This window comes from Geosmithia morbida (genome assembly GCF_012550715.1).
Source record: "Geosmithia morbida isolate 1262 chromosome Unknown scaffold_6, whole genome shotgun sequence".
Classification (NCBI taxonomy): Eukaryota; Fungi; Ascomycota; class Sordariomycetes; order Hypocreales; family Bionectriaceae; genus Geosmithia; species Geosmithia morbida.
In genome coordinates this window covers 224,509-250,424 of record NW_023336193.1, presented here as the reverse complement: position 1 = coordinate 250,424, position 25,916 = coordinate 224,509, and the positions used below count along the sequence as shown (strand labels likewise).

General features: G+C 54.5%; 8 protein-coding genes across 8 annotated transcripts; 5 read left to right on the top strand and 3 right to left on the bottom strand.

Annotated features, from left to right (window-relative positions):
- Positions 1 to 101: 101 nt before the first annotated feature.
- Positions 102 to 623, top strand: GMORB2_6550 (Uncharacterized membrane protein YqaE,-like protein of Blt101, UPF0057 family; the record flags this gene model as incomplete). The annotated part of the gene is made up of 1 exon (XM_035468520.1): positions 102 to 623. One exon carries the CDS (start codon positions 102 to 104, stop codon positions 621 to 623), a length of 522 nt encoding a protein of 173 aa, XP_035321654.1.
- Positions 624 to 1,299: 676 nt separating this feature from the next.
- GMORB2_6549 (Argonaute siRNA chaperone (ARC) complex subunit Arb1) lies at positions 1,300 to 2,792 on the bottom strand (the record flags this gene model as incomplete). Its single annotated transcript, XM_035468519.1, has 3 exons — positions 1,300 to 2,425; positions 2,572 to 2,638; positions 2,708 to 2,792. 3 exons carry the CDS (start codon positions 2,790 to 2,792, stop codon positions 1,300 to 1,302), a joined length of 1,278 nt encoding a protein of 425 aa, XP_035321653.1.
- Positions 2,793 to 5,187: 2,395 nt separating this feature from the next.
- On the top strand, positions 5,188 to 6,563 carry GMORB2_6548 (inositol-polyphosphate multikinase; the record flags this gene model as incomplete). The annotated part of the gene is made up of 2 exons (XM_035468518.1): positions 5,188 to 5,252; positions 5,384 to 6,563. The coding sequence occupies 2 exons, from the start codon at positions 5,188 to 5,190 to the stop codon at positions 6,561 to 6,563; spliced, it is 1,245 nt and encodes a 414-aa protein (XP_035321652.1).
- Positions 6,564 to 7,120: 557 nt separating this feature from the next.
- GMORB2_6547 (polyribonucleotide 5'-hydroxyl-kinase) lies at positions 7,121 to 8,806 on the top strand (the record flags this gene model as incomplete). Its single annotated transcript, XM_035468517.1, has 3 exons — positions 7,121 to 7,922; positions 8,188 to 8,427; positions 8,550 to 8,806. Coding segments are annotated over 3 exons (1,299 nt in total), but the record flags the coding sequence as incomplete, so codon positions are not given.
- A 3,271-nt stretch (positions 8,807 to 12,077) lies between these two features.
- Positions 12,078 to 15,417, top strand: GMORB2_6546 (Magnesium-transporting ATPase (P-type); the record flags this gene model as incomplete). The annotated part of the gene is made up of 3 exons (XM_035468516.1): positions 12,078 to 12,511; positions 12,683 to 14,585; positions 14,665 to 15,417. The coding sequence occupies 3 exons, from the start codon at positions 12,078 to 12,080 to the stop codon at positions 15,415 to 15,417; spliced, it is 3,090 nt and encodes a 1,029-aa protein (XP_035321650.1).
- A 1,132-nt stretch (positions 15,418 to 16,549) lies between these two features.
- Positions 16,550 to 18,637, bottom strand: GMORB2_6545 (Fungal Zn(2)-Cys(6) binuclear cluster domain; the record flags this gene model as incomplete). The annotated part of the gene is made up of 2 exons (XM_035468515.1): positions 16,550 to 18,199; positions 18,497 to 18,637. 2 exons carry the CDS (start codon positions 18,635 to 18,637, stop codon positions 16,550 to 16,552), a joined length of 1,791 nt encoding a protein of 596 aa, XP_035321649.1.
- Positions 18,638 to 20,320: 1,683 nt separating this feature from the next.
- On the bottom strand, positions 20,321 to 20,716 carry GMORB2_6544 (uncharacterized protein; the record flags this gene model as incomplete). Its single annotated transcript, XM_035468514.1, has 2 exons — positions 20,321 to 20,338; positions 20,624 to 20,716. 2 exons carry the CDS (start codon positions 20,714 to 20,716, stop codon positions 20,321 to 20,323), a joined length of 111 nt encoding a protein of 36 aa, XP_035321648.1.
- A 2,850-nt stretch (positions 20,717 to 23,566) lies between these two features.
- Positions 23,567 to 25,643, top strand: GMORB2_6543 (MFS transporter, SP family,ral alpha glucoside:H+ symporter; the record flags this gene model as incomplete). The annotated part of the gene is made up of 2 exons (XM_035468513.1): positions 23,567 to 25,249; positions 25,638 to 25,643. The coding sequence occupies 2 exons, from the start codon at positions 23,567 to 23,569 to the stop codon at positions 25,641 to 25,643; spliced, it is 1,689 nt and encodes a 562-aa protein (XP_035321647.1).
- Between the last annotated feature and the right edge of the window lie 273 nt (positions 25,644 to 25,916).

The following is a 25,916-nucleotide window of genomic DNA, read 5'->3' as shown; positions in this document are numbered from 1 at the left end:
TCGCCCTACCAACCTAAAGACTCCGGCTCATTACTTTCCGATTCACCTACCATAACATCCTCGACTGTCCCGACCTCTCTGTTCCCTCCCACAGCCCCACCATGTGCTCCTCGGACATCTTTCTCGGCTTCATTGCCCTCCTATTCCCGCCCGTGGCCGGTGAGTATCATGATCTGCCCCCCTACTCCTCTACCTGCCCGGGGTTCTTTACTAATATCTCCCTGTCCACAGTCTGGGTTAAGCGCGGCATCTGCAGTGCCGACTCGCTCATCAACATCTGCCTCTGCGTCGTCGGCTTCTTTCCCGGTCTCATCCATGCTTGGTACATCATTGCTAAGTTCCCTGACCCGTGGGACTACGACTACGAGAGCCTAGCCGAGGAGAATGGCCGTCCCCAGGTAATCTATATCGTCCAGGACCAGCAGCCCCCGAGGCAGCAGCACCAGATGCACGGCAACGCTGCCCCTTCGCCGTACGGCACCGTCCAGAGCCACGACCAGTCGCAGACCTATGCTCCCACTCCCGCCGAGGCCGGCAGCAGCTCCCAGCCGCAGCACGAGGGCGTGCCTCCCAGCTACGCCCAGGCGGTTGCTGGTGACCACAAAACCCAGACAAATTCCTAGTGATAATAAATCGTTCCATCTTTCTTCCACGCCTCAGCCAAAGTGGCGTTTGAAGAGGCAGTACGAGTCTTGATACAGCGTATTTGGAGGTTCATATGGCGATGCCGTCGTTGATTGCTACCCTTTTCTTTTCTAATTTTTTCTTTTTTTGCTTTGTCTTGGAGTCGGCTATACACATATCTTAATGCTTTCCTCTCTTCTTTTGTTCCTCGTTGGAATTATAGCAGTTTCTTTTAGTCTTCTTTTGTCTTTTCTGATCAGACACCTTATATCATGGCCATCAGACACATGCTTCTTCTCTCTACATCTTTACTAACTTGGCAGCGTATTTTCCAAAAGAAAAAAAAAATATTGCATCTCTACCAGTCATGATTCCGTAAATGTAATCTGGCAGCAACATTCTTCTAGTCTTACATGTGAAAGACAATGATGCAAGGAACAGGTACCCCACCACCCTGTAGCAATATAACAATATGTAATTAAATGATATCCACTTGATGCAAAGCACTGAAATCGTGTAGGACGGTTCCACTACGTGTGTACCATGGTGGCAGTACTCTTGGGTGATATTCTTCTGTATCATGCCTTTCTATGATGAGAGTAAATGACTTGACGAGAAGAGGACAAGATCGTGTCATGATGCCGCAGATGCGACGATGACGACCGCACCTGCTGTTCACTCCATATACCGTTTTCGATCCTCCTTGTCACCTTGCCCCTTCTCCTCTTCCTGATCATCCTGGACCTGTTTCTCGATCTCCTTGGGCGGCTTGAAGTGTCGCATGAGTTGCTGCGGTAAGAAAGTGTAAAAGGTGGGCACAATATCGTGGATCGTCTTGACAAAGGTCAAAGGTGGACCGTCACCGGGAAGCTTGACATCGCACAAGGTCACCGTCATCTTGTTGCCGACTCGGAGGTTGTCGAGAACGGGCTGTTCAAAGAACAACGTCTTGGCCCAGTTATGTGGGAGCTTTGTACGGACATGGTATGCCCACCCATCTTCGATATGGGCGGGTTTGACGACTATCTTGCCCAGAGGCTTCAGGGGCTCACCGTTGATACTTGCGTCCTTGAACTTGCCTTCAATTTCAGAATGGGGCCTTCGGATGCTGGTTATCTCGACAGTGCAGTCCATCTGTTCCGTGATGTGGTATTTCGGTCTAGCGTCGAAGGCGCGGTCGTACAACTCAGGCTCGTTTGACAAGGCCAGGATAGCGAGCCAAGTGAACTCCGCCTCTTCGCGCTTATCGCCAGACATGAAGCTTGGCTCTGGGCTTTGGATGGACCAGTCACCAATCTCATTCACACCAAAGGAACATGCTGCAGCTAGATTGAAGGATCCAGGAAGCGCAGAGCTCATGGCAGCGAGCAGAGGCCACTCCTGGCGGGCCTCCTCGCACACGGCAATGGCCTTGCGTACATCGTGGGCAAACTCGGGACAGACGTCATGGTGCAAAACGTAGCGGAGGAAGTTGTCGACTACGGAAACGGCAGTGTGTATGCCTCTGAAACCCGTCACGGGGCCGACGACGGTGAGGAAGCCGGCCGTGACGGCGGCAAAGTCAACGGACCAGTTCTCACGGTCACCGTCGTAGAATCTGTCCGTGCGATCTCCGGAACTGGAGCGGTTGGGGATTATGATGGCGTCGTCGTCGTCGTCGTCTTCATCGACTCTGCCACCGGAGAAGGCCTGAGGCTGGGCGTTGACACCGCCAAGAAAGAGGTATTCCAGGAAGTAACGAGAAATGTCGCCACGGAGACGCCGACGAGCTCGAAACCGTTTGATGCATGACTGGATGCGCCTGTGTTCTGTCAGTCAGGGTCACAGGTATAGCAGCTGAGTGGGTTATTGTTTGGCGTACTCGTCAAAGGGTAGTTCACTGGATGAGGAGGTTAGCCCATCATGGTGCCAGTAAGGGTGGTATCGCATTACGAAGGTATTTCGTACTGGGAGTAGACTGTTTCCTTTTCATCTCGGGCCTCCTGAGGCGTCACTGGCGGGTCAGCATAGTATTCTGGTATATGATGTTAGTGCTCATGTAGATAGCCTCGTGAATGGTTCTTCCTAGCCCAACACTACACACCTTCAAATCCAGTGCCGCGATCGCGTGGAAGAGCTGTTGGACCCCTCCTGGTAACTGTCTTGTTTCCTCTAACCGTTCTGCCCATGGCGAGAGCTGATGACGGTGGAAGCTATGGTGAAGGCTCCTTTTTCGAGTACAACACCAGTACGGGGGAGCAGCTCTCACGTTATTATGTACCTCGAATAACGAACCGAGTCGAAGCGTGATAGGAAGAGGGGGTGTGTGAAGGTGGAAGCGAGGAACAATGGCAAAATCTGATTATCCTCCAACTGTGTAATATGGTAAGAACACAGAAGGAAGAGCGACCGGTGGCACTTGCCGCCAGCTGACAGCAGGATTAGCATCAGGCAAGCAAACATCTAGACAGCAGTGAATCGATGTCACACCAGGCATCATTTCTTCCGCCGAATAGGCACGGGATGGACTTGACGCAGGTTCGCACCGCTCCTCTTTCTCCTATCCTCGGCGGACAGATGACATCGACGCAAATATAACACAGATGCAAACGAAGACAAACACAGTCACACAAGTAATGCAATGCAACCGGCAGGCAGCGTGTTGAGGCAGTCGGATTGGCCGACTAACGAGGACAGCAAGTCAGCCAGCCTCATGATACATCTCATCACCATGTTTGTTCCTTGAGCCTGGAGTCACACATGTAGAAAAGTCTCAGCGCAGGCATCTGCGAGTACCGTCATGTATTGTATCAATATGATGAGGGATTTTGCGAGCAATGCCACGCCGTTTGACGAGGCTGGTGAACTGAAATCAAGCATTGCACTCGAGGCAAAGGACTGCCGGAACAAACTGCTGAATAAGATACCAGAATGGGTTATTCCAGCCAGATCAGAGAGATCCCTGATAAACGGAACATCTGCATAGTCACTATTTCCCTCACATAGAACAAAAAAAAAACAGCAGGTCATCAAGAGGGCAGAAAACAGCCTTTTTTTCTAGTCCTTCTTCTATCATTACATCAGTGAATATTAATCCGGATAAATTTATTTGCGATCCGGAGTCTCAGACGAGTGTTTTACCGTCATTATTCCGCCGCTACGTCTGACAAAGATCACTGCCACGTGAGACGGGAAAGGAATGCCTTATTTGCAATGCGACAACGCCACGATTGTGCAAGACCAGAAAAATGCAAAGGAAGGGAAAAAAAAAAAGGAAAACCCTGCCACAGGGAGGCAGGATATCCTCGGATATCGGGTTTCGGATGCCAGGCAAACGAGCGAGGAAGAGAGTGATAATCATTTCATACAGGTGAAAGAAAAAGCCTGTGATTCTGCCTTGCCAGCTTCAGTGCATGAGCACGAATATTTCTCGGTACGGGGCTGTAGGCTGTGCGTTGGGAGTGTGTGGCACAGAGTTTGGTCAGCCAGCGTGGCGGTGACAGCTGTGGCCTGTAGTTTTAGGTCTCGGTGGGTGGCTCAGCTGGGTTGCCTTACGACCTACCCACGCACCCAAGTTCCAACTGGAGGAGAGGAGAGGAGAGGAATCCCCTTGTGTGTGTCGATGTGTTGCTTGAGGGGATCTGCAGGGGCTTCTGAGGAGAGGGTGCACTCATGAAACACGAATTTTTCATGAGGCTAGAGGTTGTTGCAGCATCTTACACGGTATCATGACGGAGTGTAGGGAAGAGATCCCTTTGTGGGTGGTTACGTCGTAGGACAAGTTGATATGTCTGTAATTCAGCACCACCCATTCAGCGCCTGCAGGCTACAGCCTACATGTAATAATAATACGGAAGAGTACTGGCCCCCCGCAGTCCCCCTGCAATCCCTCTGAACGCTGATACATATGCTTCACCTTGCGCTGGGTCGGGCCACCACAAGATGTGGCCTAGGCGGGAATGGCCCTGGAAATACAGGCACTTACGGCGCAGCCAAGGTTACTCGCGCCTACATGCATGCAATGCTCGTCAATATATAATACATATACTCCGTAGTATTTAATGAATAATATTGCTGGTAAGATGGAACTTGAAACATGGAAATCTGCCCAATCCTCCATGCCATCAATAGGCAACCGTTAGCAATAACAACACCACCAACGGGCCACGGGCCACAGCCTACAGCCTACGATTAACCCCCCGCCCTCCCCACGCCGATCCTTGGGCTGTCTTATTTCCATTCATGCACCCCCCCTCCTACCACCAAGGTCCTTTCTGCTTAATGATTCCGATCCTCACATACATATATCCCTCCTTCTTTTTCCGTATCGTCCATCCTTTTGTCGCATCTCTCACCCCTCCCGTCGATTCACCTTCCGTTTTGCGCATTCACCATCACCACGACTTCTCGCACCTTCCCCCGCCCCACCCTCCTCGCCACCGAAAAGAGATCCTATACCGACTCATTGCCATCTGACGGCGGCCCAATTCCCCTTGCATCTGCGACTCGCGGCCTACCTGCAGACACTCGCACCTGCGTATCCTCCTTGCTACCCCTCACACTACCGCTCAGCGGCTCCTCGCCATGGCCACCGGGTCGGTACCAGAACTCGACCAACTACAAGGCTACAAACACGCCGTGGCCGGACAGTAAGTCTCCAATCCACGCTGCGCGCGCGCGGGCGCAGCATCTGCGACGGGATGATACATGAAAAAGAAGAGGAAAGAAAAAAACAGGAAGGGAATGAAGACAGCAGAGGAATTCTGACCGTTCTGAACAGCGCCGGGACCTTGTGCGACGGAGATGGCAAGCTCTTCATCAAACCCTGTATGCAAAAGGAAATCGACTTTTACCAGCACGTTCAGCGAGAAGCCTCCGACCCGGACGAGTCCAAAGAAAAGTACCGCGACCTGTCCGACATCCTGCCCGTCTTCATGGGCACGCTGATGCTCACGGACCCGACGGACCAGCGCATCAGTGACGCGGTGACGGGCGTCGTTTCCAACAGCGGGACGGTGATGACGGACAAGGAGCAGATCAGCACGGCGCTGTCAGAACAGGTGGCCAAGGTAGCCGAGGCGGCGGCGGCGGCGGCGCAGCAGCAGAACAAGAAGGGCAGCGGCCAAGGAGGAGGAGAGAAGACGGAGCTGGCAGGGGCGGGGGCAGCTGAGCAGGAATGGATCCCTACCAACGGTGGCCCTATCAAGACGGACAGGGCCATTGTGCTGGGCAACGCGTCATACGGCTTCAAGAAGCCGAATGTGCTGGATGTGAAGCTGGGGGTGCGTCTCTATGCTGACGACGCCCCGGTCAAGAAGAAGGTCAAGATGGAGAAGCTAAGCTCGGAGACGACGCACCGCAGCCACGGCTTCCGCGTCTCGGGCATGAAGGTCTTCCGCGGCTCGGCGGACCCCGCGCAACTCGATGACGAGGGCTTCCAGGTCTACGATAAGGACTTTGGCCGGTTGACCGTCACCGAGGACAACGTGGCCGCCGAGATCAGCAAGTTCGTCTTCAACCGCGAAGCCGGCATCGACCGTCACCTGGGACGCGCCGTGTGTCGTGCGCTGGCGACAGAGGTTGCCCGCGTCGAGAACGTCATCCGGCAGCACGAGTTCACAATGTACTCGGCCTCGCTGCTCATCATGTTCGAGGGTGACGGCAAGGCTCTCGAGAAGGCGATCCAGTACAACAACGAGACCGTCGACGCTATCGAGGATGCCGTGGCCGCCGCTAAGCGCGTCGACAGTGGCATCGTGCTCGACGACGAGGGCGACTTTGTCACGGCCGCCGACAGCGACGACGATGACGAGGCCAAACCGCCTCGCGTCTACACCGTCAAGCTGATCGACTTTGCCCACGTCGACTGGACGCCGGGGAAGGGACCTGATCAGAACCTGCTCAAGGGAGTGAGCAGTATAAGAAAAGTTTTTGAGGAGTTGGCGAGCCGCGGGAATTGATGGGCTTTACGGGGTCTGACGTGCTCAAAGGAGAACGGACAGAAGGCGGACAGACACTGGAACGCGTCAGAGGAAACGTCAGGGTGCATTCACGATAGACTATTCAATCATGAAAAAAAGGGGGTGCAAGACAAAGAGGGAGGGGATAAATAACAATAAACACGTGCTGGGTATGTCCAAACATCCAGAAAAGAGGGGGGGGGGGGGGGGATTGTCGAGAAGCGGTCACCTGCTTTATCCCCCTGATAGATGGGTTCACGATTAGCATGCATTGATTTTTATAGAATCCAACTGAACATGATGAAATATTCAAAAAAGCTCTCTACTCTAGTTTTCTTCCCGGTCAATCGTGAACATAGTGAGGGGGACAGTACGGCAATAGTGCAATACAGGCATGCAGGTATACAGGTAGTCACAATAATTGAGTATGAGCAGAGCTCCTCGTGGTGGGTCCCAAGGCGACGTCACAATCCACGACCCCGAGAAGAAAAACCAATCCCCCCCCCCCCCGGGCGAGAGCAATGCTAACGCAGGGATCGAATCGAGGTGAACAACAGCAACCGGTGACATCGACCAAGCGCACCATAGTGCTCCGACCAGGATGGGAATGGCGATTCGACATTGGCTTCAACTCGAGCAGCGACGTGACGGTGCGGCTAGAGGCGGGGACGTGTGAGCGCGACGGCATCGAGCTGGCGCTGCGCACGACGTACAAGCTGCGGGGCACGCGGTCGCGGCTCCTCTCGTGGCACGGGTGCGAGCTGGAGGTGGACGGGCGCTGCGAGTCCGAGGGTGTGGTGGAGTTTGGCACGCCGGCCGAGAACGGATTCGCCAACGGGCTGCTGAATCTGCACTCGTGCCTCAACGACATGAGGGCCGTCGCGGCGCGCGGCGGTGCCGAGGGCCCTCGTGTCCTCGTCACGGGGGGCGGACCGTCAGCACCCCTCCCGGAGAACGGGCACGCAGCTGCCGGTGCTACCGCTTCCGCTGGCGGTGGGGCACCGCCGCCGTCCACGGGCAAGTCCACGGCTGTGAGGACGCTGGCCAGCTACGCCACCAGGCAGGGGCACCAGCCCCTCGTGGTCAACGCGGACCCGCGCGAGGGGATGCTCACCCTGCCCGGCACGCTGAGCGCCGCCGTGCTGGCCACAGTGATGGACCCGGAGGCCGCGGATGCCTGGGGTAGCACACCCACCACCGGCCCGAGCAGCGTGCCCGTCAAGCTGCCCATCGTGCACTACTACGGCCACGGGGACCCGGCGAGGGACGACGACGGGTACCGGGAGCTTACGGCCAAGCTGGCCGCCACCGTCACCGCGAGGCTCACAGCTAGGGACGACGGGCATGTCATGGCCTCGGGTGTCATTGTCGATACCCCCGGGGACTTGGATGGGGATCTACTCGCTCATATTGTTGATGAGATGTCTGGTACGTTTCTGCCTCTCTACCTCTCTCTCTCCTCTCTCTCTCTCTCTCTCTCCTCTCTCTCTCTCTCTCTCTCTCTCTCCCCTCCCTCTCTCCCCTTTCTCTCCTTTCTGAACCTTTACCTTTCTCGTTTCTTCATTCTGCTGTACCATCGATTGGAGCCACTTTTTTTTCTCACCCATGTGCTGACCTTGTAAAGTCAATGTCATTGTGGTTGTTGGGTCGAGCGAGTCAGAGGCAGAACTGTCAAGACGCTTCTCCAACGAAAAGACTAGTCTGGGTGAGCCGATACAGGTCGTCAGGATCGAACCCCCCCCCGGTGTGTGGCAGCGCGAGGAGGCGTTTATGCAGCGCTCTCGCGAGGCGGCCATCAAGGAGTACTTTTTCGGGGATGCTCGTAGGACACTGAGCCCCCAGATCCAGCATATGGGGTTCGATGGTGTGGTCATCTACAAGATATCCGACGGTGCGTTCCCCCCTCCCCCCTCCTCCCTCCTCCCAGCTCACTCGATCCCTCACTTTGTTCTCCCTCTGTCGTCTATACTGATCGACAAAACGTAGAAGTGGGATACACTCAGCTGGTAAAAGAGGAACCCTCGACGCTGATGCAGCACTGGACACTGGCCATCATGCACGCCTCGACTAGGGACCCTCCCGAGGTGGTCAGGGCGGCCAGCGTGATGGGGTACGTGTACGTGTCGGATGTGGATGAGGAGAGACGGAAGATCAAGCTGCTCTCGCCCGTGAGCGGCCGGCTCGGAGACCGACCGATGGTGTGGGGATCGTGGCCGGAACCGCACATGAATCTGCTGGGATAGATAGTCTTCTCTTGGTTTCATATCATCCACGGTCCATCTATACCGGGTATCCGCGGGGGCAGCACACTCTATGGAAGTGGGAAGTCGACATCCGTAGTGCATCGCCATGGCCAAGACCGCTCTCTTGACACCTTCTCGAGAGGAAGAAGTGATAAGGAAAGAGAGAATGATGACGATATATTACATGATCAATACGTTAAACATGGTCTAATCTCGCTATGATAGGCAGTTGATGGTGGGAGACAAGGATGGCATGCAACCTTATTGGGGAGAAAGAGGGTACATATACGGGGTTTCACTTCAACCATCAGATTGTCGTTGCGGGGTAATAATCCCTCTGTCTCGCGTGCTTGATATTGCGAGATGGACTGTCTGTCTGCCATTATCTGATTCGATGCTAGTAGTAACTGTACATAGATTTCCTCGCACGTACCGTGGTTGAGCGGAAAGCCAAGAAGAGCACCCCACCGACCGACAACCACGGATACACCTGGCTATCTTGCCAAGAAGTCTGTGCGCTGTACGGACCAGACAAGAGTGAGGCCCCCCAAGGTCTTGTAAGGTTTGCCAGACAGGGGTGGACTGGAGATGGATGATAAGGGGACTCGGGATGTGTCGTCAAGTACGGATACTACTATTCTTTTTACGTCAATCTTACATATTCTTTCTTCTTATCCCCCCCCCCCCCCCCCCCCCCCCCCCCCCCTCCGTCCCTTCGCTCTCTCCCTTTTCTTCCTGTGGGTTTACGTAGATGAGAGACAGCAAGGGACAGTAAAGGCGAGACAGGGAGATGGGATAGATTTGTTGAGGAGGCTGGGCCCGGACCCGTAGGGTAGAGAACCCAGGCCGTCTAGATCTGGGGGCCGCTTCGATGTCGGTTGTTCCCAGAGAAATAATATGCTTAAATGGCTAGCGTATATGTGTAGCCGCAATGCAAGTTGCGACAGACTTGTATTGGCGGGGAATTGCATTGGCGTGGAGTACGAGTATCAGTATCAGGATGTCAACATCCGGGGGTGGACGGTTCTAGAAAGAGCAATGCCGTCCCCGAGGGTGCAGTTCACGGGAGGTTCGTCGAGAAGAGCGAGAGCCTAGTCGAGACAGTCGTGTCTCTGCCGAGAGTGACGGTCACGCGTATTGCACCTTTGCTCTCTCTCTGCTCAGCGCCGTTGTCTCGACCTTGACTGTCTCTGCAAGGACGTCCCGCACATCACACATCCCGATCAGAGGTTTCGAAACTGAGACCAAGCGAGACGAGAACGGGAGGATGGAACAGAGAGGTTCTCTCTCCCCATTACGTACGAGAGCAGAGCATGTTACTTGGCTGCATGGTGTGTTGTTGGCAAAGGGATATATGACGTGACGCCGTCAACAGCTCCCGGGATGCTGCAAACTGCAATGCCTGTCTGTATATGGGCATGTACCCACTTGGTGATGATGATGCGGTGCATGTAGAAGCCAATGACGATGACGACGCGGTCGCGTGGACCAATCAGATGCCATGACGATCGAGCAGATCAAGGACCGTCTCTCTCCGTCTCCGCGTCTCGTGACGGTCGTTGCTGCGGGTCGAGTCTATTATCCTCTTGTGCAGAGAGGTGTGACTCGTTGCCAGAATGACAGTTAGTGTCGTTGGATGCATGAGCCGACTCGCCAACCTTGGTCGGTGGATAACACAGTGTCGACGTAGAGTGGGTACACTGCTAAGGAGCCGTATCCGAAGCTAGAGGATGCGTATGCGAAATGCGGGTACGAGGATCAATACCAGTATACGACTGCCAGTATGCACGGGGATACGGTGTGTAATACTCCTAGACTCCCCATGTGGTGTGTAATCTGTATGTAGTGTTACCGCGGATGAGGTCGTCATGATTGCCTGTGCCACAGCAAATATGCGCCACGTCATTGGTCTGACTCTACCGATCCGGGTCGCTGCGCCACAGATATCCACTCACCTCAGCCTCAGTTTTGCCTCAAGCCTGTGGAACGGCCACGGGTCAAGATGGGGTTCAAGATGGGAAACACTGGGAGTCCAGGCTCCTGAAGGCTGGCGGATTCACATGATTGGTAGCATTTGGTCTGTCTGCTGTTCTATCATCAACTGTCAGACCCTGGAAGGAAAGGGGATTTGGTGGCTGCCGAGATCACCTGGAACCTATCGAGACGACCACAAGGACCCGATATGCGTCTGCTCGTAATACTGGGTAGTACAGTACAGTGTGGCTTGGCAAGGAGAGCGGGACTCGTATGTCGGCGGCTTGAGAAGCGGGGGGGGGGGGGGGGGGTCCGAGAGTCTGTATGTCTCGTCTCGATCTGTGTCTGTCGCAGAGATTGTACCTTTTTCCCCTTCTGATTTTTTCTTACCTCTCCCCCCCCCCTCTCTCTTTCACTTTCTCTTTCTATCTACAGTAGCAGGACCGGAGCGTAGAATATCCATCGGATCTACAATGTCAATCATGCGAATTACCATCATCTGTAAGAATAGCACTACCGCCCAACATGCTGGCACCTGGGCGGATCTCCGCTGAGGGGGATCTCGCGATAACCGCTGCCAGGTGGGGGATAGCGGCGAGGTTTGCTGGATTAGGGTACTTACTATTCAAGCCAGGATATAGGCTGTGCCGCCGTGCTAATGCCCGGTAGTGTGCAGAGCAGCAAGACCCTCCCCTCTCCCCACCTTCCCTCCCTGGATTAGCATGTATTCAATACTGTGAGTCTGCATGTACTTGGTCTCTGCTCTACACGTCTAATTGATAATTGCATGCGTAGAACAGAGAATATGTAGACCAGAATCAGAGCACAACGGTACGGTACAGCGGTACGTATTCCGAGTCGTTAAGCATATCACATTCCTTTACAGTGGGTGATGCTGCTGATGCATCTTCTCCTCCCCCCCCCCAACAAGGTGATACGCTGTTCTTAGCTTCTACTGTAATTCTCCTCTCCCCTCGACTTCCAGCGACGGGGAAGGAGCCTCCTGCCACTTCTTGCCCGATGTCATCGTATTGAAATACCGGCACCTCTCCCCAGTTCCATCCCTTCCATCTTTTCTCCTTCTTTTCTTCCTTCCTTCCTCAGCTGCTCCATCCCCCCCCTCTCTCTTCCCTCCTTCTCACTCTCCTGCCCTGATCTTTCCTCTGCCTCTGAGAGTCAGAGTACACTCTATACTTGCCTGTTCTTCGCCTTACGCCTCAGCCGATTTCCCCCGCGAAGCCCGCGCTCCCACACCCCGCCTCCGCCTGCTGTTTGACATCTAAACCACACCCATTCGATGGGAGAAAGCACTGCCATCAGTACGAATGGTGGACTCCACGCCAGTTCCTCCGCGGACTCGTCGCCCGCTGCCAGTCAAGACGACCCGCCCCCTATAGCGGAACCCCCTGAACCCCAATACACGATACAAGAAAATCAACAAGAGAAGCACTGCTTCCCTCACACTCTGTCGGTCGACGGCGTAGCCAAGAGCCTCGCCACTCACATCGATCATGGGTTGAGTAATCAGGATGCTGCCACCCGCCTTGCGCGGGATGGCCCCAACACCATCAAGGCCGCCAAGGGAACGTCAATCTGGGAGATCTTCGTTGCCCAGATTGCCAATGCCCTCACGGTCGTTCTGATTGCCGTCGCAGCGCTGTCCTTTGCCATTCACGACTACGTTGAAGGCAGTGTCGTCATTGCCGTCATCGTACTCAACATCGTCGTCGGGTAAGTTGTTAAGTTCGCGTGTCTCCCCGTCATCACCACGGGGACATGCTCGTTAGATAGAGAAACACCTTTCTTGAAACTTGAAAGCCAGAAATCAGAGAGAATCAAAGGAAGTGATCTTGCTACAAGATTGCCGACGCCTCGCTAACACTGTACACCAATGACATAAAGACTGGTCCAGGATTATAGCGCGGAGCAGACGATCCAGTCTCTCTATGCCCTGTCCACCCCAAAGTGCAAGGTCATCCGGGATGGCATCAGTGACACGGTCAAGGCCGAGACAGTCGTCAAGGGCGATATTGTCGTCCTCGCAACTGGTGATGTCGTACCCGCCGATATGCGTCTCATCCAGGGCATGAACCTGGCCACCGACGAGGCTCTCCTGACCGGAGAGTCCGTCGCCATCACCAAGAACCCCGATGATGTCTTTGACGAGCCCGATATGCCCATCGGTGACCGTACCAATCTGGTCTACGCCGGTAGCTCCGTCACCCGCGGCCGTGGCTCCGGGATCGTAGTCGCTACCGCCATGGAGACTGAGGTTGGCCAGATTGCCGAGATGCTGGGCAGGACGGACGACGACATGGTCGGAAAGTCGGGCCTGGCCAAGTTCCTCACCAAGATCTGGCACACGACCCGCGGCATCCTCGGGCTCGAGGGCACCCCGCTCCAGACCACTCTCAGCAAGTTTGCTCTCTTGCTGTTTGCCCTGGCCATCCTCCTGGCCATCATCGTATTCGCCGTCAGCCGCTTCGACATCAATGGCGAGGTGCTGCTGTACGGCATCGTCGTCGGGGTAGCCGTCATCCCCGAGTCCCTGCTGGCTGTCCTGACCTTGACCATGGCTGTCGCCACAAAGGCCATGGTCAAGGGCAACGTCATCGTCCGGCAGATGACCTCTCTTGAGGCCGTCGGCGGCGTCACCAACATCTGCTCCGACAAGACGGGCACCCTCACCCAGGGCCGCATGATCACACGCAAGGTCTGGCTCCGCGGTGGGATCGAGGGTTCCGTCGAAGGAGCCGGAAACCCCTACGACCCGAGCGCCGGCACCGTTACCTGGTCCGGCTCTCTGGCGGGCAGCTGCCTGGGTCGATTCCTGACGACGCTCACGCTGTGCAACAACTCTACCGTCACAGACGGCAAGAAGGAGCCTGAGACGGACACGAGCAGCGTCACGACGGCCAACGACGGCGCCGACTGGAAGGCCCTCGGTGAGCCTACCGAGATCGCCCTCAAGGTCTTTGCCATGCGCTTCGGCCGCAGCCACGCGGGAGGGTCTGACATGCTGGTGGCTGAGCATCCCTTCGACTCAGCCATCAAGCTCATGAGCGTCGTCTACTCTAACGAGGTGGAGAAGTCGTGCACCGTCTACACAAAGGGTGCAGTCGAGGTCATGCTTCCCATCCTCGATGAAGATCAGCAGCTGAAGAGCGAAATCCTGGCCAAGGCCGAGGAGCTTGCCGGCCAGGGTCTTCGTGTCCTCTGCGTTGCCACCAAGTCCATGGATGGTGAAGAGGCTGGCGTGGACGGTGCCGACCGCGCCAAGGCCGAGAAGGATCTCCACTTTCTCGGTCTTGCCGCCCTGTATGACCCGCCTCGTGTGGAGACGGCTGGTGCCGTGAAGGCGTGCCACCGAGCCGGTATCACGGTCCACATGGTGACGGGCGACCACATCAAGACGGCCAGGTCTATTGCGTACGAGGTCGGCATCCTCGACAAGAACACACCGCTGCAGAGCAGTGCTGTCATGGCCGCGTCCGACTTCAATAACATGTCGGACGACGAGATCGACGCCATGGACCGTCTACCCGTCGTCCTCGCCCGCTGCAGCCCCCTCTCCAAGGTGCGCATGATCGAGTCGCTGCACCGCCGAAAGGCGTTCTGCATCATGACGGGGGACGGCGTCAACGACTCGCCTGCCCTCAAGAAGGCGGATGTCGGCATTGCCATGGGTGATCGCGGCAGTGATGTCGCCAAGGAGGCGTCCGACATGGTGCTCACCGACGATAACTTTGCATCCATCGTCACGGCTATCAAGGAGGGCCGCCGCCTGTCTGATAACATCCAAAAGGTACTGGTGCTCTCGATCTCTCCCTCTCTACCGTCTCCCGTCTTTCAAGATCCGGCCCGTACTGATACTAGCCTTGCAGTTTCTTCTCCACCTACTGACATCCAACCTTGCCCAAGTCGTCCTCCTCCTCATCGGCCTGGTATGCAAAGACGTGACGGGACACTCCGTCTTCCCCCTCTCCCCCCTGGAGGTCCTGTGGGCCAACCTCATCACGTCGTCCCCTCTGGCCCTGGGTCTGGGACTCGAGGAAGCCCAACCTGACATACTGGAACGTCCCCCCCGCGACCTCCGCGTCGGCGTCTTCACCCGCGACATGATCCGCGACCAGCTCGTCTACGGAGTCAACATGGGCGTAAACTGTCTCATGGTCTTCCTGATCGTCGTCTACGCCGGCTCCGGCGAGGGCTACCACCTCCTCCCGGCGGGGTGCAACGACGGCGCCGGGGCCAAGTGCGACACCATATTCGAGGCTAGGGCGGCCACGTTTTCGACCTTTAGCTTCCTCCTGCTAGTCAAGTCGTGGGAGGTGAAGCATTTCCACCGCAGCCTGTTCGCCATGGACGACAGGTGGACCGGCCCCTTTGCCGTGTTCCGTACCATCTACCACAACCGCTTCCTCTTCTGGTCCGTCGTCGCCGGGTTCATCAGCACCTTTCCCGTCGTCTACATCCCCGTCCTCAACACGACCGTCTTCAAGCACAGGGGTCTGACGTGGGAGTGGGGACTCGTGTTCGGAAGTGTGATTCTGTTTGTCGCCATCACCGAGATGTGGAAGGCTATCAAGCGTCGGTTCCGTCTTGGTCTTGAGAAGAACCTAGCTGTCGTTGCTTAACTGGCCCTTGTTCTCCTCCTTCCATATTTGTTCGAGTATGATGCGGTATGACTCTTTATAAGTCAAATGTGTTGTTTCTCTCCCATGATGAGCTGATAACTCTGAACATTTGTCTCTTTTTGCTTTGTCGATCCGGCACTTTTTTTTATCTGTCCTTGCTTTTTTACTCTTCTTTTCATGTTTTAGGATCTGTTTCATTCTGTCCTCGCTTGACAGGCCTTTTTTTTCCCTCAACAATGGGAGGATATGCCGGGCCATGCATATGCCTATATTCAAATGTCTCTTTGTTGGGGGGTTTTTTTTTTTTAACCCGTCGAATGGGATGGTCAGGGTGAGATAGATAGCTCTATGAAATTTGATAAAATGTCAAAAAGTCATGATGCCAATGCTTACTGGTGCACACACAGCTCACACAATGCTATTATAACCTTTATTACCCTTTTTGTGTTGTGAAGGCTGTTGATGTGGACATGGTTCCTCATACCCGTACTCCGTACTTACACCTATAATATCGCTGTGTGGATATCACCTAATGCCGGCATAGCCGGAATATCAGATAACCCGGCCCCGTTAGGGGCAGCACCGGCCACATCAACGCTAGATTCGTAGCATCGTGATAGTCATGAGAGGAAAGGAGAGGATAACCCGGATCACGACCATATAGCATACCTGCCTCTCGGAGGAAGAGACAGTCGTGGACGTGATGGACCGGACATCAATAGATTCGCCGTTTGATACCAACAATCGCAACCATGTTACGAGTAATGATACAAACCCCCTCACTTCCCTTGTTTTTTCAACCTTGGAAAGATGATTGGACAGTTACACTAGCTACGGTTGAAATAAATGATGTCATAGAGTTTCATTTTCCATATAATGTCATATAACGTCATAGATAAAACCACCAAATATACTCCGTATATATATATATCTGGTATATATTTGGTCACGACCCAATCCCAATGCTTTCGTAAGAATGATGATACAATGAGGATGCTGAATGTCTGTCTCAAGAAGACTCCTTCATGATCCAAAGGTAAACTAGAAGAGAAAATGTAGAAAAAAAAGAAGAGAAGAAGAGGCGGAGAGAGAGAGAGAGAGAGAGAGAGAGGAAAAAAAGGGAGGGAAATTTCTAGGCCAAGGTTGTCAACAAATTTTCAAACCCGACACCGGGAAAGACAGCCTGCAAGTGACGAATCTTGACGCGCATATAATCCCTCTCCTCATTAGAGACGCGCTCAAACCTGAAGAGGAAGTCGACGAGGAAGATGAAGTCCTCGATATGGGCGGTAGCACTGCCGGATTCGCCGGCGGCGGCTGCGCCCGTGTCCGGGACGGGGCCGGAGGACAACGAGGCAGGCGGCAGGGGCAGCAGGGCGAGGACGTCGGCAATGGTGGTTGTGATCTCGAAGAGCTTCTGGAGGATGCCGCTGCCGTGAGTGGCTATGCTGGTGACGTCGTGCAGGCAGCAGACGAGCCTGCGCAGCTCGGACGACAGCTTGGCGGCCGGGTAGTGCAGTGAGAGCAGGTCCTCCGAGCGGTTATGGCGGTGATAGGCCGAGGCCGAGGCTGATGTTGTTGATGAGGAGGTGAGGGAGGAAGATGCGGAGGAGGACGACGCATTGCCGTCATTGTTATCGCTGCCGCCGTCGTCGTTCGTGCAGGATAGAGGGGTACGGAGCAGGCCGTTGGACAGGGCGAGCTGCCAGACGAGGGTACGCAGCCACAGACGGGTGACGAAGAGGTCGGCCAGCTGCAGCTCGCTGAGGCCGGTGGACTGCGTGGAGGCGGCGCGCATGGCGTCGTCGTGCAGGGCGGTGTCGGCCTCGTGCCTGTCCAGCTCGGACTGCTTGGCCTCGACCCAGGCGGCCGTCATGGGCCCCGGCACGAGGCTGGCCGGGTCGCTCTGGGCGTTCCAGTGGGCGAGGAAGCCGGCGTCCATGATGGCGAAGAGGCGGATGAGGCAGCGGAAGCCGACGTCGACGTGGGGCGGGATGGAGGCGTCCGGGCATGGCAGTCCGGTGCTGAGCGGCTGCAGCATGGCCGGGCAGCCGGACATGACGTTGACGAAGCGCTCGTGTATGAAGCACTCCCAGTACAGGCGCTGGAGGCGGGCCACGTGAGCGCTGCCGGCGGCCGACGACGACGCGGACGAGTAGCGGTACACTTTGAGAGTCTGCACCATGGTGATGGCCTCGCGCAGGATGGCGAAGCTGCGCTTGAAAAGCCGAAAGGCCATGAGGCTGATCTCGAGGAATATGCACGTCATGATGCGCTTCACCGTCACCGGAAGCTCGCCCAGGGTCGGGGTCACGTTGACGGCGGCATCGGAGCAGGGATGTTTGACGTTGCCGTCGTCGTCGTCGTCGTCGTCGTACTCCACATTGTAGCTGCAGGTGGAGGAAGAGGAGGAGGAGGAGGAGGAGAAGGATGAGGGAGAGTCATCAACGTCGGCCATGCGGTGGGCAGCCAGGCATCGACGCACGAGGTCCGTCAGCTGGGACGACATGGCACCGGACCTCGACGTCCTCGTCAGGTTGATGGTCACGGCGGCAAAGGCGTACACCAGCGCCTTGTTCTCGTGAGAGGCGTCCATGGCCAGGACGGCGTCGCGCATCTCGTCGCCGGTGATGATGGGGTTGACCGGGTACACGTGCTTTTCGTAGTCCGGGATCAGGGGGAGGAAGAAGTCGGGCGTGTATCGTTGCTGGTGGCGGCGACGGTGACTGAGGCTATGGCCGTCGCTTCTTTTCCTGCCTACCCGTGAGATGGACTGCTGCTGCTGCGGGTGGTGGTGATGGTGGTGGTGGTGATGATGATGGTAGCAGAGTTGGCTACTGTTGATGTTGGCGTCGGTGTTGGCGTTGCTGCTGCTGCTGCTGCTGCTGCTGCAGGGCGATTCAGGGGTAACGTATCTCTGTGAGGGGGGTGAAGGAAGAGGAGGAAGTCGAAGTTGCTGCTTGTTCTGACGGGGAGTGGTTGCTGCTGCTGCTGCTGCTGTCGTCGTTCTTGCTGTTGGAGCGGTGGTGGTGGTGGTGTCCTTCTTGTCGCGGAGCTGGTCGACGAGTCTGTTGCGAACCCCAGGCTTGCGCTTCCCACGCGGAGCGGTGAAGTGGCAGGGGAGCTCGAAGTGAGCGCACTGAGAGCAGGGATGGGCTCCGTCGCACTTGACCTTGCGGATGCGGCAGCCGTTGCAGGCGGTGGTGATGCGTGAGGTCATCGTCGTATTGGATTCAATCATGTCGGAGGGTCGTCGTCTGGTATATACCATCGGAGCTGTTGCGAGTCGTGTCGGTGGATATGATGGGATGTATGACTGATACGGGGCGTTTGGAGTCTGGACTGCTAGAGTGAGAGATGGGAGATTCAGAGAGTAGAAGAGAAGAAGAAACGAGAGATGGCATGTGTGAGTTGGCAGACTGGAGAGAGAGAGAGAGAGAGAGAGAGGCAGGTAGGTAGGTAGGTATCAGGTGGTTATGCCAAAGAAGATAGTGAAAGAGATTAACAGAAAAAAGAGAGATATAAAGATATAAAATATATACACACGTGAAAAATTAAAAAAAAAAAAATATTTAAAAATTAAAAGAGGTGAAGAGAAAACAAATAGTGACTTGTTGATTCTAGAGTAAGAGGATAGAGGGGAAAGTCACATGCTAAATAATAGGGAAGATTATAACATTACGGGAAAGTAATATTAATACATGTGATGATATTAATTACTACGATTACTACTATAATCATCAGCATCATATTTTGTAGGTTAAAAAGTACCAGGAATTGGTATTACCATGAACTATTAATGAAACAGTTGAAAAAAAAAAAGACTTTTATTTCAATTATAGATGCATGGATTTTTGGTTTGATGGGGAGAAGAGAAGAGTTGATATATCAATGATGAATACAAAACAAAGGAGCAAAAGCAGAGCAGAGCAAAAAAAAAAAAAAATTAAAGAAAAAATAAAGAAAAGGAAAGAGATAAAATACGATAAAAAAGAGCCAGAGGGCTGGTCTTGCCTCTCCTTAAACAGGCGGGGCCCCCGACATTTCCTCTTTCGGAAATCGGACCGATTTCTTTTCGATCCAAGGATCAACCCGGGGTTTTACGAGGATCCCGCGGGGAAGAGGGAGGGGATGGATGTGCTCTTCGAGGTTCGGTGTATTCTTCTTCTCTCTTCTTGTCCTTCTTCTCTCTTCTCGGCCTCGGCCTTTTTTCTTTTCCTTCTTTCTGTTCTCTCGTCATGCACAGAGCGTAGGGTTTAGGGTTTAGTATTGTGATTGGCACCAGCCTCGACAGCATTTCCCCGGATTCTCCATCGGATGCAGATGGAGAGTGCGGCGTCGACCGCCTGCGGGACATTCAAGGGACGTCTGGACCCCTTGGAACTCGAGCGCGTACCTCAAGAGGCCGACGACTGATGGACAGGCACAGCTGGGGTGCGCGGGGGAGTTGCCGTACGAACAGGTACTAGTAGTCCAGGTACAGGTATCAGGTACAGGTATCAGGTACAGGTGTCAGGTCTGTACAGGCATCTGAATAGGCATCGCTACGCTACTCACGATGCAGCCTTGATGTCGGTCGCGTTGGACGGACGGAGGAGGAAGGAAGAGAGGAAGAGGGAGAAAAGATGCTGTCGAATATAGCCACGCATGTGATGCGTACATGTGCTCCTACATCATGCCTGCCACGGAAGAGAAGAGAGATATGATTGCCCACCGCCATGTCTCTCAGAGGATGACTGGAAGGTAGAGAAGGTAGAGTGCAGATTACAGTGTTGCGTTGACAGTGCGGTGGAAGATGATGCCGGTAGCTCTCGGTATGTCACCGGCGAGTTCGACATCTTCGAAAATGGGCCATCATTACTCCGTAGAGGGTCATGATATGGATGCTACGGGGGCATCGGACTCACGGATCGGGCCGAACCTATCTCGCCTGATCATCAGAGAGAGGTAGACCTGTATGTAGAAGGAGAATCTCTACATGCGCGTGCAGAACCGTACCATGTTGTGTGTATCATGTATATATATATACATATATACATACACACACACACATATATATATATATATGTGTGTGTGTATGTGTGTGTGTGTGTGTGTGTGCATGTATGTGTGTACATGTGTGTACGTGTGTGTGCGTGTGTGTGCGTGTGCTCATGCTATCCCGTCCTCATCATGCATCCACCCCTTCCCCGACAAGGCCACACACCAAGATGGTAGTCGGCTTTCCTGCCAATCCGCTTTCCTCTTCTCCGGGTATGGCTGAATGACAGCCGAGGTCCAGTATCTTCGGCAGTGACATCGTCAGAGAAACGAGACGAATGTCCGAGGGGATTTCGTGGGACCGGGTGCTGACGATGATATATACGCATGACAATATGCTGTGGCTAGCTCATACTATTCGAAAGAGTACATGCATCGAGAAGAAGAAGAAGAAGAAGAGAAGAAGAAGACCACATACTCGTGTATATATAATACCATGAAAGGAAGGAAAGTGAGGTTGAATCGTCCCGCATTCCGTTCAGCTCATCAGCTGATGATAGAACGGGAGACACAGAGATGTATTACGTTGCTTATTTATCATACGGTCCACAAACTTGTAATAATAGCTTGTAGGTTGCAAAGACACACCAAGGGGGGGGGTTTCATACAATTGAACACATCAATCTCCAGTTCTCCTCGTTTCGTCTTGTCTCTTGTCTCTCCAGGCCAGCTTCAACTCTCTCTCCTAGCTCCTGGTATCGGATATGCAGCAGAGACGATATATACGATGCTCTCCCACCGCGACAGTTGAAAGCCTGATCTCCTAATCATTTCCATATTCATCAGGCCATGGGCAGTAGACGGTATTGGCTGAAGTTGCACGTATTACCTTTTTCTTCTTCTTTTCTATTTTGTTTATCTTGTTTATTTTGTTTATTCTTTACTAAGAGGAGGAGGAGTAACCATAATAGTAAACAGTAGTAGAGAGAAGCATCTTGCAACCCACCCACCCCATTCAAGAGGGTGTCAGCATGTCAGGTCCCTCGTAACATGTAATATATAATGCCGATGATATGCAGGCACCGATTTTCTATTCTATTCTCCTTCAACTCTCTTTTCCTCATCATCTTGATGGCAAATTCGTGTAAAGAATAAAAAAACTCTTGTTCCCCCCCTCCCCCCCATCGAGAACGAGAACCCGTAAGAGTCTCCATGACTCGTAATATATTATTATCCCTCTACAGACTGAGCGGGGCGTCGACGACCCTTGCTCCTGTACCCTTTTTCCCCAGGAAATCCTCTCTCCCCTCGAGAAGAAACGAGGCCTTCTTCAGAAGCCACACGACGGAGCATCTGCACCACCACCCCCCCTTTTCTTTTTTTCTTTTCTCTCTCTCTCTTTATTTTTTCTTTTTTCTTTTTTATTCTTCTACTTCTTCCTTCCCCCTTTGGACTTTCTTTGGTCATGCGAACCCAGAGAAAGACTCTGGCTCGGCCCGAATACAGAGTGACTACGGAGTACTCCGTAGACCTGCTCGTATTACTGGATGGCTCTTTTATTCTCTATTTTCTTTTTTAATGTTTAATATTGAATATTGAATATTTTTAATTTCTGTACTCGTATGTATCGACGCACTAGTTACAGATCCGGGGGGGCAGCTTCCTTTTTCTGTCGGACCGACGAGGCCACACGGCGAGAGAGAGAAAGAGAGAGAGACGACAGTCACCCCACTTCCTCCCCCAGGAACTACTTAGGGGCAGTAATAACAATAGTGATAGTGATAATAATAATAAATCAATCAATCAATCAATAAAAGGGGAGGGAAAAAGGGTACATACCCCACAAAAAAAAATGGAGGGGAGGACGAGAGAGAAAGAGAGAAAGAGAGAAAGAGAGAGAGGAGAGAGAGAGAGAGAGAGCGGGGGCGTCAACATGGACGTATGTGTATGTATAGTCAAGGGGAGTGAGTGGTGGTTTTGGAGGGGAAATGTGAAGAGTAACATGACCAGATCTTTCTATTTCTGCTTCTTCTCTTGCTTCTCCTCTTGCTGCTGCTGCTGTTGATGCTGCTTGCTGCTCGAAAGGGGTACAGCCCACGACAGCTTCCGATGTCACACACACACGCACACACGCACACAGCATACGCAAAAACACCCGACACACACACACACTTGCATGATCACATCCTCTCTTTCGCCTGCTGGTTGCCATCCTGCCACACACCCTGTTCCTACCTCTGATCCCCCAGACGGCAGTGCTTCGGCGTCACTCCTCGCAGCCATATATTATTTACTACCGAACGCTTGCCGCGTGCACGCTCCCTCCCCTCCCCCGCACTCTTGTCACCCACGTTCCTGGGTCGAACCCGGGGAAATCTCCAGCTTCCCTGAAAATCCCGTAGCTGCCGACCCTGCCGACGCCGCCGACGCCCCTTCCATAGAACCTGGGCTCGAGCCTGTCGGTAGAAGAGCTCAAGAGGTAGAGAGAGGGGAGAGGAGGCGAGAAGGCAAGGGGGGAGCCGGGGGGGGGGGGGGGGGGGGGGGGGGGGGGGGGGGGGGGGGGGGCGGGGGGGGGGGGGGAGGAGGGTGGGGCCGCCCTCGGACTACGATCACGACGACCACGACCACGACGCACCATCCCGCCTTGTATTCTCGTCTACGCGCCCTGGTCCGATATAAGAAGCCGTGTCTTGTTCGGCATATGAACCGGTTACGATATTGACTGCTCCTATAACTCGTGTTTTTTTTTTTTTTTTTTTTTTTTGGTAGAGCTCGTGGGCATCGCCTCCGTCTCCTCGAGCTGACATCAACCTGACAACATTGGACGCTGAAGCTGAATACTTCCGTCTCGTGTCTGTATGATCCCAACATCGGTCATCAGTCACACATCTTCTAGGCCTGAACACACAAGAAGCATACACAAGGCAGGATTGAAGCTCAAGAGACTTCATCTTCACCATTAGGGGAAGTTGACAGAATAGAGAGAGAGAGAGAGAGAGAGAGAGGGAGGGAGGAGAGAGAAGGAGAGAGGGAGAATATCAAGTCACGACTTCCCAAGCCTTTTGCCCCGACTACTACTACTACTACTACTACTACTACTACTACCACTACTACTACTACTACTACTACTACTACCACTACTACGACAACCATTTTTTTTACACGCATCATGGATTCCGAGAACAAGACTGTCGATATGCATACGACCACCGAGGAGGCCGCGGCCCGGGCCATCGACGTCGAGCACTCCATGGGTCTGAAAGATTCGCTGCGCATCTACCGACGGGCCTGCCTCTGGTCCATCCTCGTGTCGACGTGCATCATCATGGAGGGCTTCGACCAGACCATGCTCAACAACCTGTACGCCTACCCCCCCTTCAAGGCCAAGTACGGCGTGCGGCGCGAGTCGGCCTCGGGCGCGGTCGGCTACGAGCTCACGGCTCAGTGGCAGTCTGGCCTGTCCAACGGCGCCCAGGCCGGCCAGATCCTCGGCCTGTTCCTCAACGGCTTCGTGGCCGACCGCTACGGGTACAGGGTGACGCTGGTGGGCGCGCTCGCGGCCTGCGTCGCCTTCACCTTCATCATCTTCTTCAGCGAGACGCTGCCGGTGCTCCTGGTCGGGGAGGTGCTCGTCGGGGTCCCGTGGGGCTTCTTCCAGACCCTGGCGCCGACCTACGCCGCCGACGTGTGCCCGACCCACCTCCGGGCCCAGCTGACGACGTACGTCAACCTCTGCTGGGTCATCGGCCAGCTCGCGGCGTCGGGCGTGATGCGGGCCATGCTGAGCCGCGACGACGACTGGGGCTACAGGATCCCCTTCGCCCTGCAGTGGGCGTGGCCGGTGCCGCTGGCCGTCGGCATCTGGATGGCGCCCGAGTCGCCGTGGTGGCTGATCCGGAGGGGCCGCCTGGACGAGGCCCGGCGGTCGCTGGCCCGGCTGGCCGACCGGGCGTCCGACCGCGACCTGGACCGGGCCATGTCGGCCATGGTGCACACCGACGAGCTGGAGCGGGGCCAGCTGGCGGGCACCACCTACCTCGACCTCTTCCGGGGCGTCAACCTGCGGCGGACCGAGATCGTCTGCGCCGCCTGGATGGCCCAGCACTGGGTCGGCTGCTCGCTCATGGGCTACTCGACCTACTTCTACCAGAACGCCGGCATGGACGTGGCCGACTCCTTCACCCTGTCGCTGGGCCAGTACGCGCTCGGCGCCGTCGGGACCGTCTCGTCGTGGTTCCTGATGGTCAGGCTGGGCCGCAGGACGCTCTACCTGGCCGGTCAGCTGTCCATGCTGGTCCTCCTGCTGGTCATCGGCTCCTGCGGCGCCTACTCGTACTCGTCGTCGTCGTCGGGCGGCGCGGCCCGCCAGGACGGAGCGGTCCAGTGGGCCGTCGGCTCCCTCCTGCTGCTCTACACCTTCGCCTACGACTGCACCGTCGGTCCGGTCTGCTACTCGCTCGTGTCGGAGCTGACGTCGACGCGGATGCGCACAAAGTCCATCGTCCTGGCCCGCAACTGCTACAACGTCATGGCCATCCTCGCCAACGTCATCACCCCCAACATGCTCAACCCGTCCGCCTGGGACTGGGGCGCCAGATCGGCCTACTTCTTCGCCGGAACCTGCCTCGTCTGCCTCGTCTGGACCTTCTTCCGCCTCCCCGAGCCCAAGGGCCGCACCTACGCCGAGCTCGACATCCTGTTCGAGCGCAAGGTCAGCGCCCGCAAATTCTCCTCCACCCGCATCGCCCGTCCGGTCAGCCGTCGTGACGTGACCGGCAGCCCTGCTGCGGCCGCCGTCGACGGTTCTCGCCGGCATGGTGAGAAGACCGCTCAGGCCGTGGAGGTGGAACATGTCGGCTCGCGTGGGAGCTCCAAGACTCTATCCGAGGTCTGAGAAGACGGTAGATTTAACGCATACACGCATCATATGTATATATATATATATATATATATATATATATGCATACACGCATAATATATATACGCATACACGCATAATATATGTACGCATACACGCACACGCAAAATATATATATACCCATACAAGCATACACACACACACACACAATCTAGCATCTCTTTTGAATCGACCTGTATGTCCTAGTTGATCATAATTCCTAATTTGTATTCTTGACCTTGACATTATAACAACGACATCTCTTCATCTCGATACAGCAATATTTGTTAAAGTGAATCGGTTTGATTTGGTCGATTCCCCCGCACCCGGAAAAAAAAAGCAGACATAATATTAATAATATTTATTACTGGTAATCTTCCCTCTCGGGACAGAGCTCCACCCCAGCCTAACTGGGACGTATCAAGCTTGTGTAAGTCGCTTTTGAGGTTTTTTTTTTCTCTTTTTTTTCTCCCCGTCATGTAGCTCATGAGATCATATGTTTTTTTTTTTTTTTTAGGTTGGGCGTGTAAGTCGAAAAGTGCCCGACGTCTTTTTCCAAGAGGTGACTTGTGACTTGTATGCTCCCAGGATAATACTACGTAATAGCCTACCGAATCCGAGG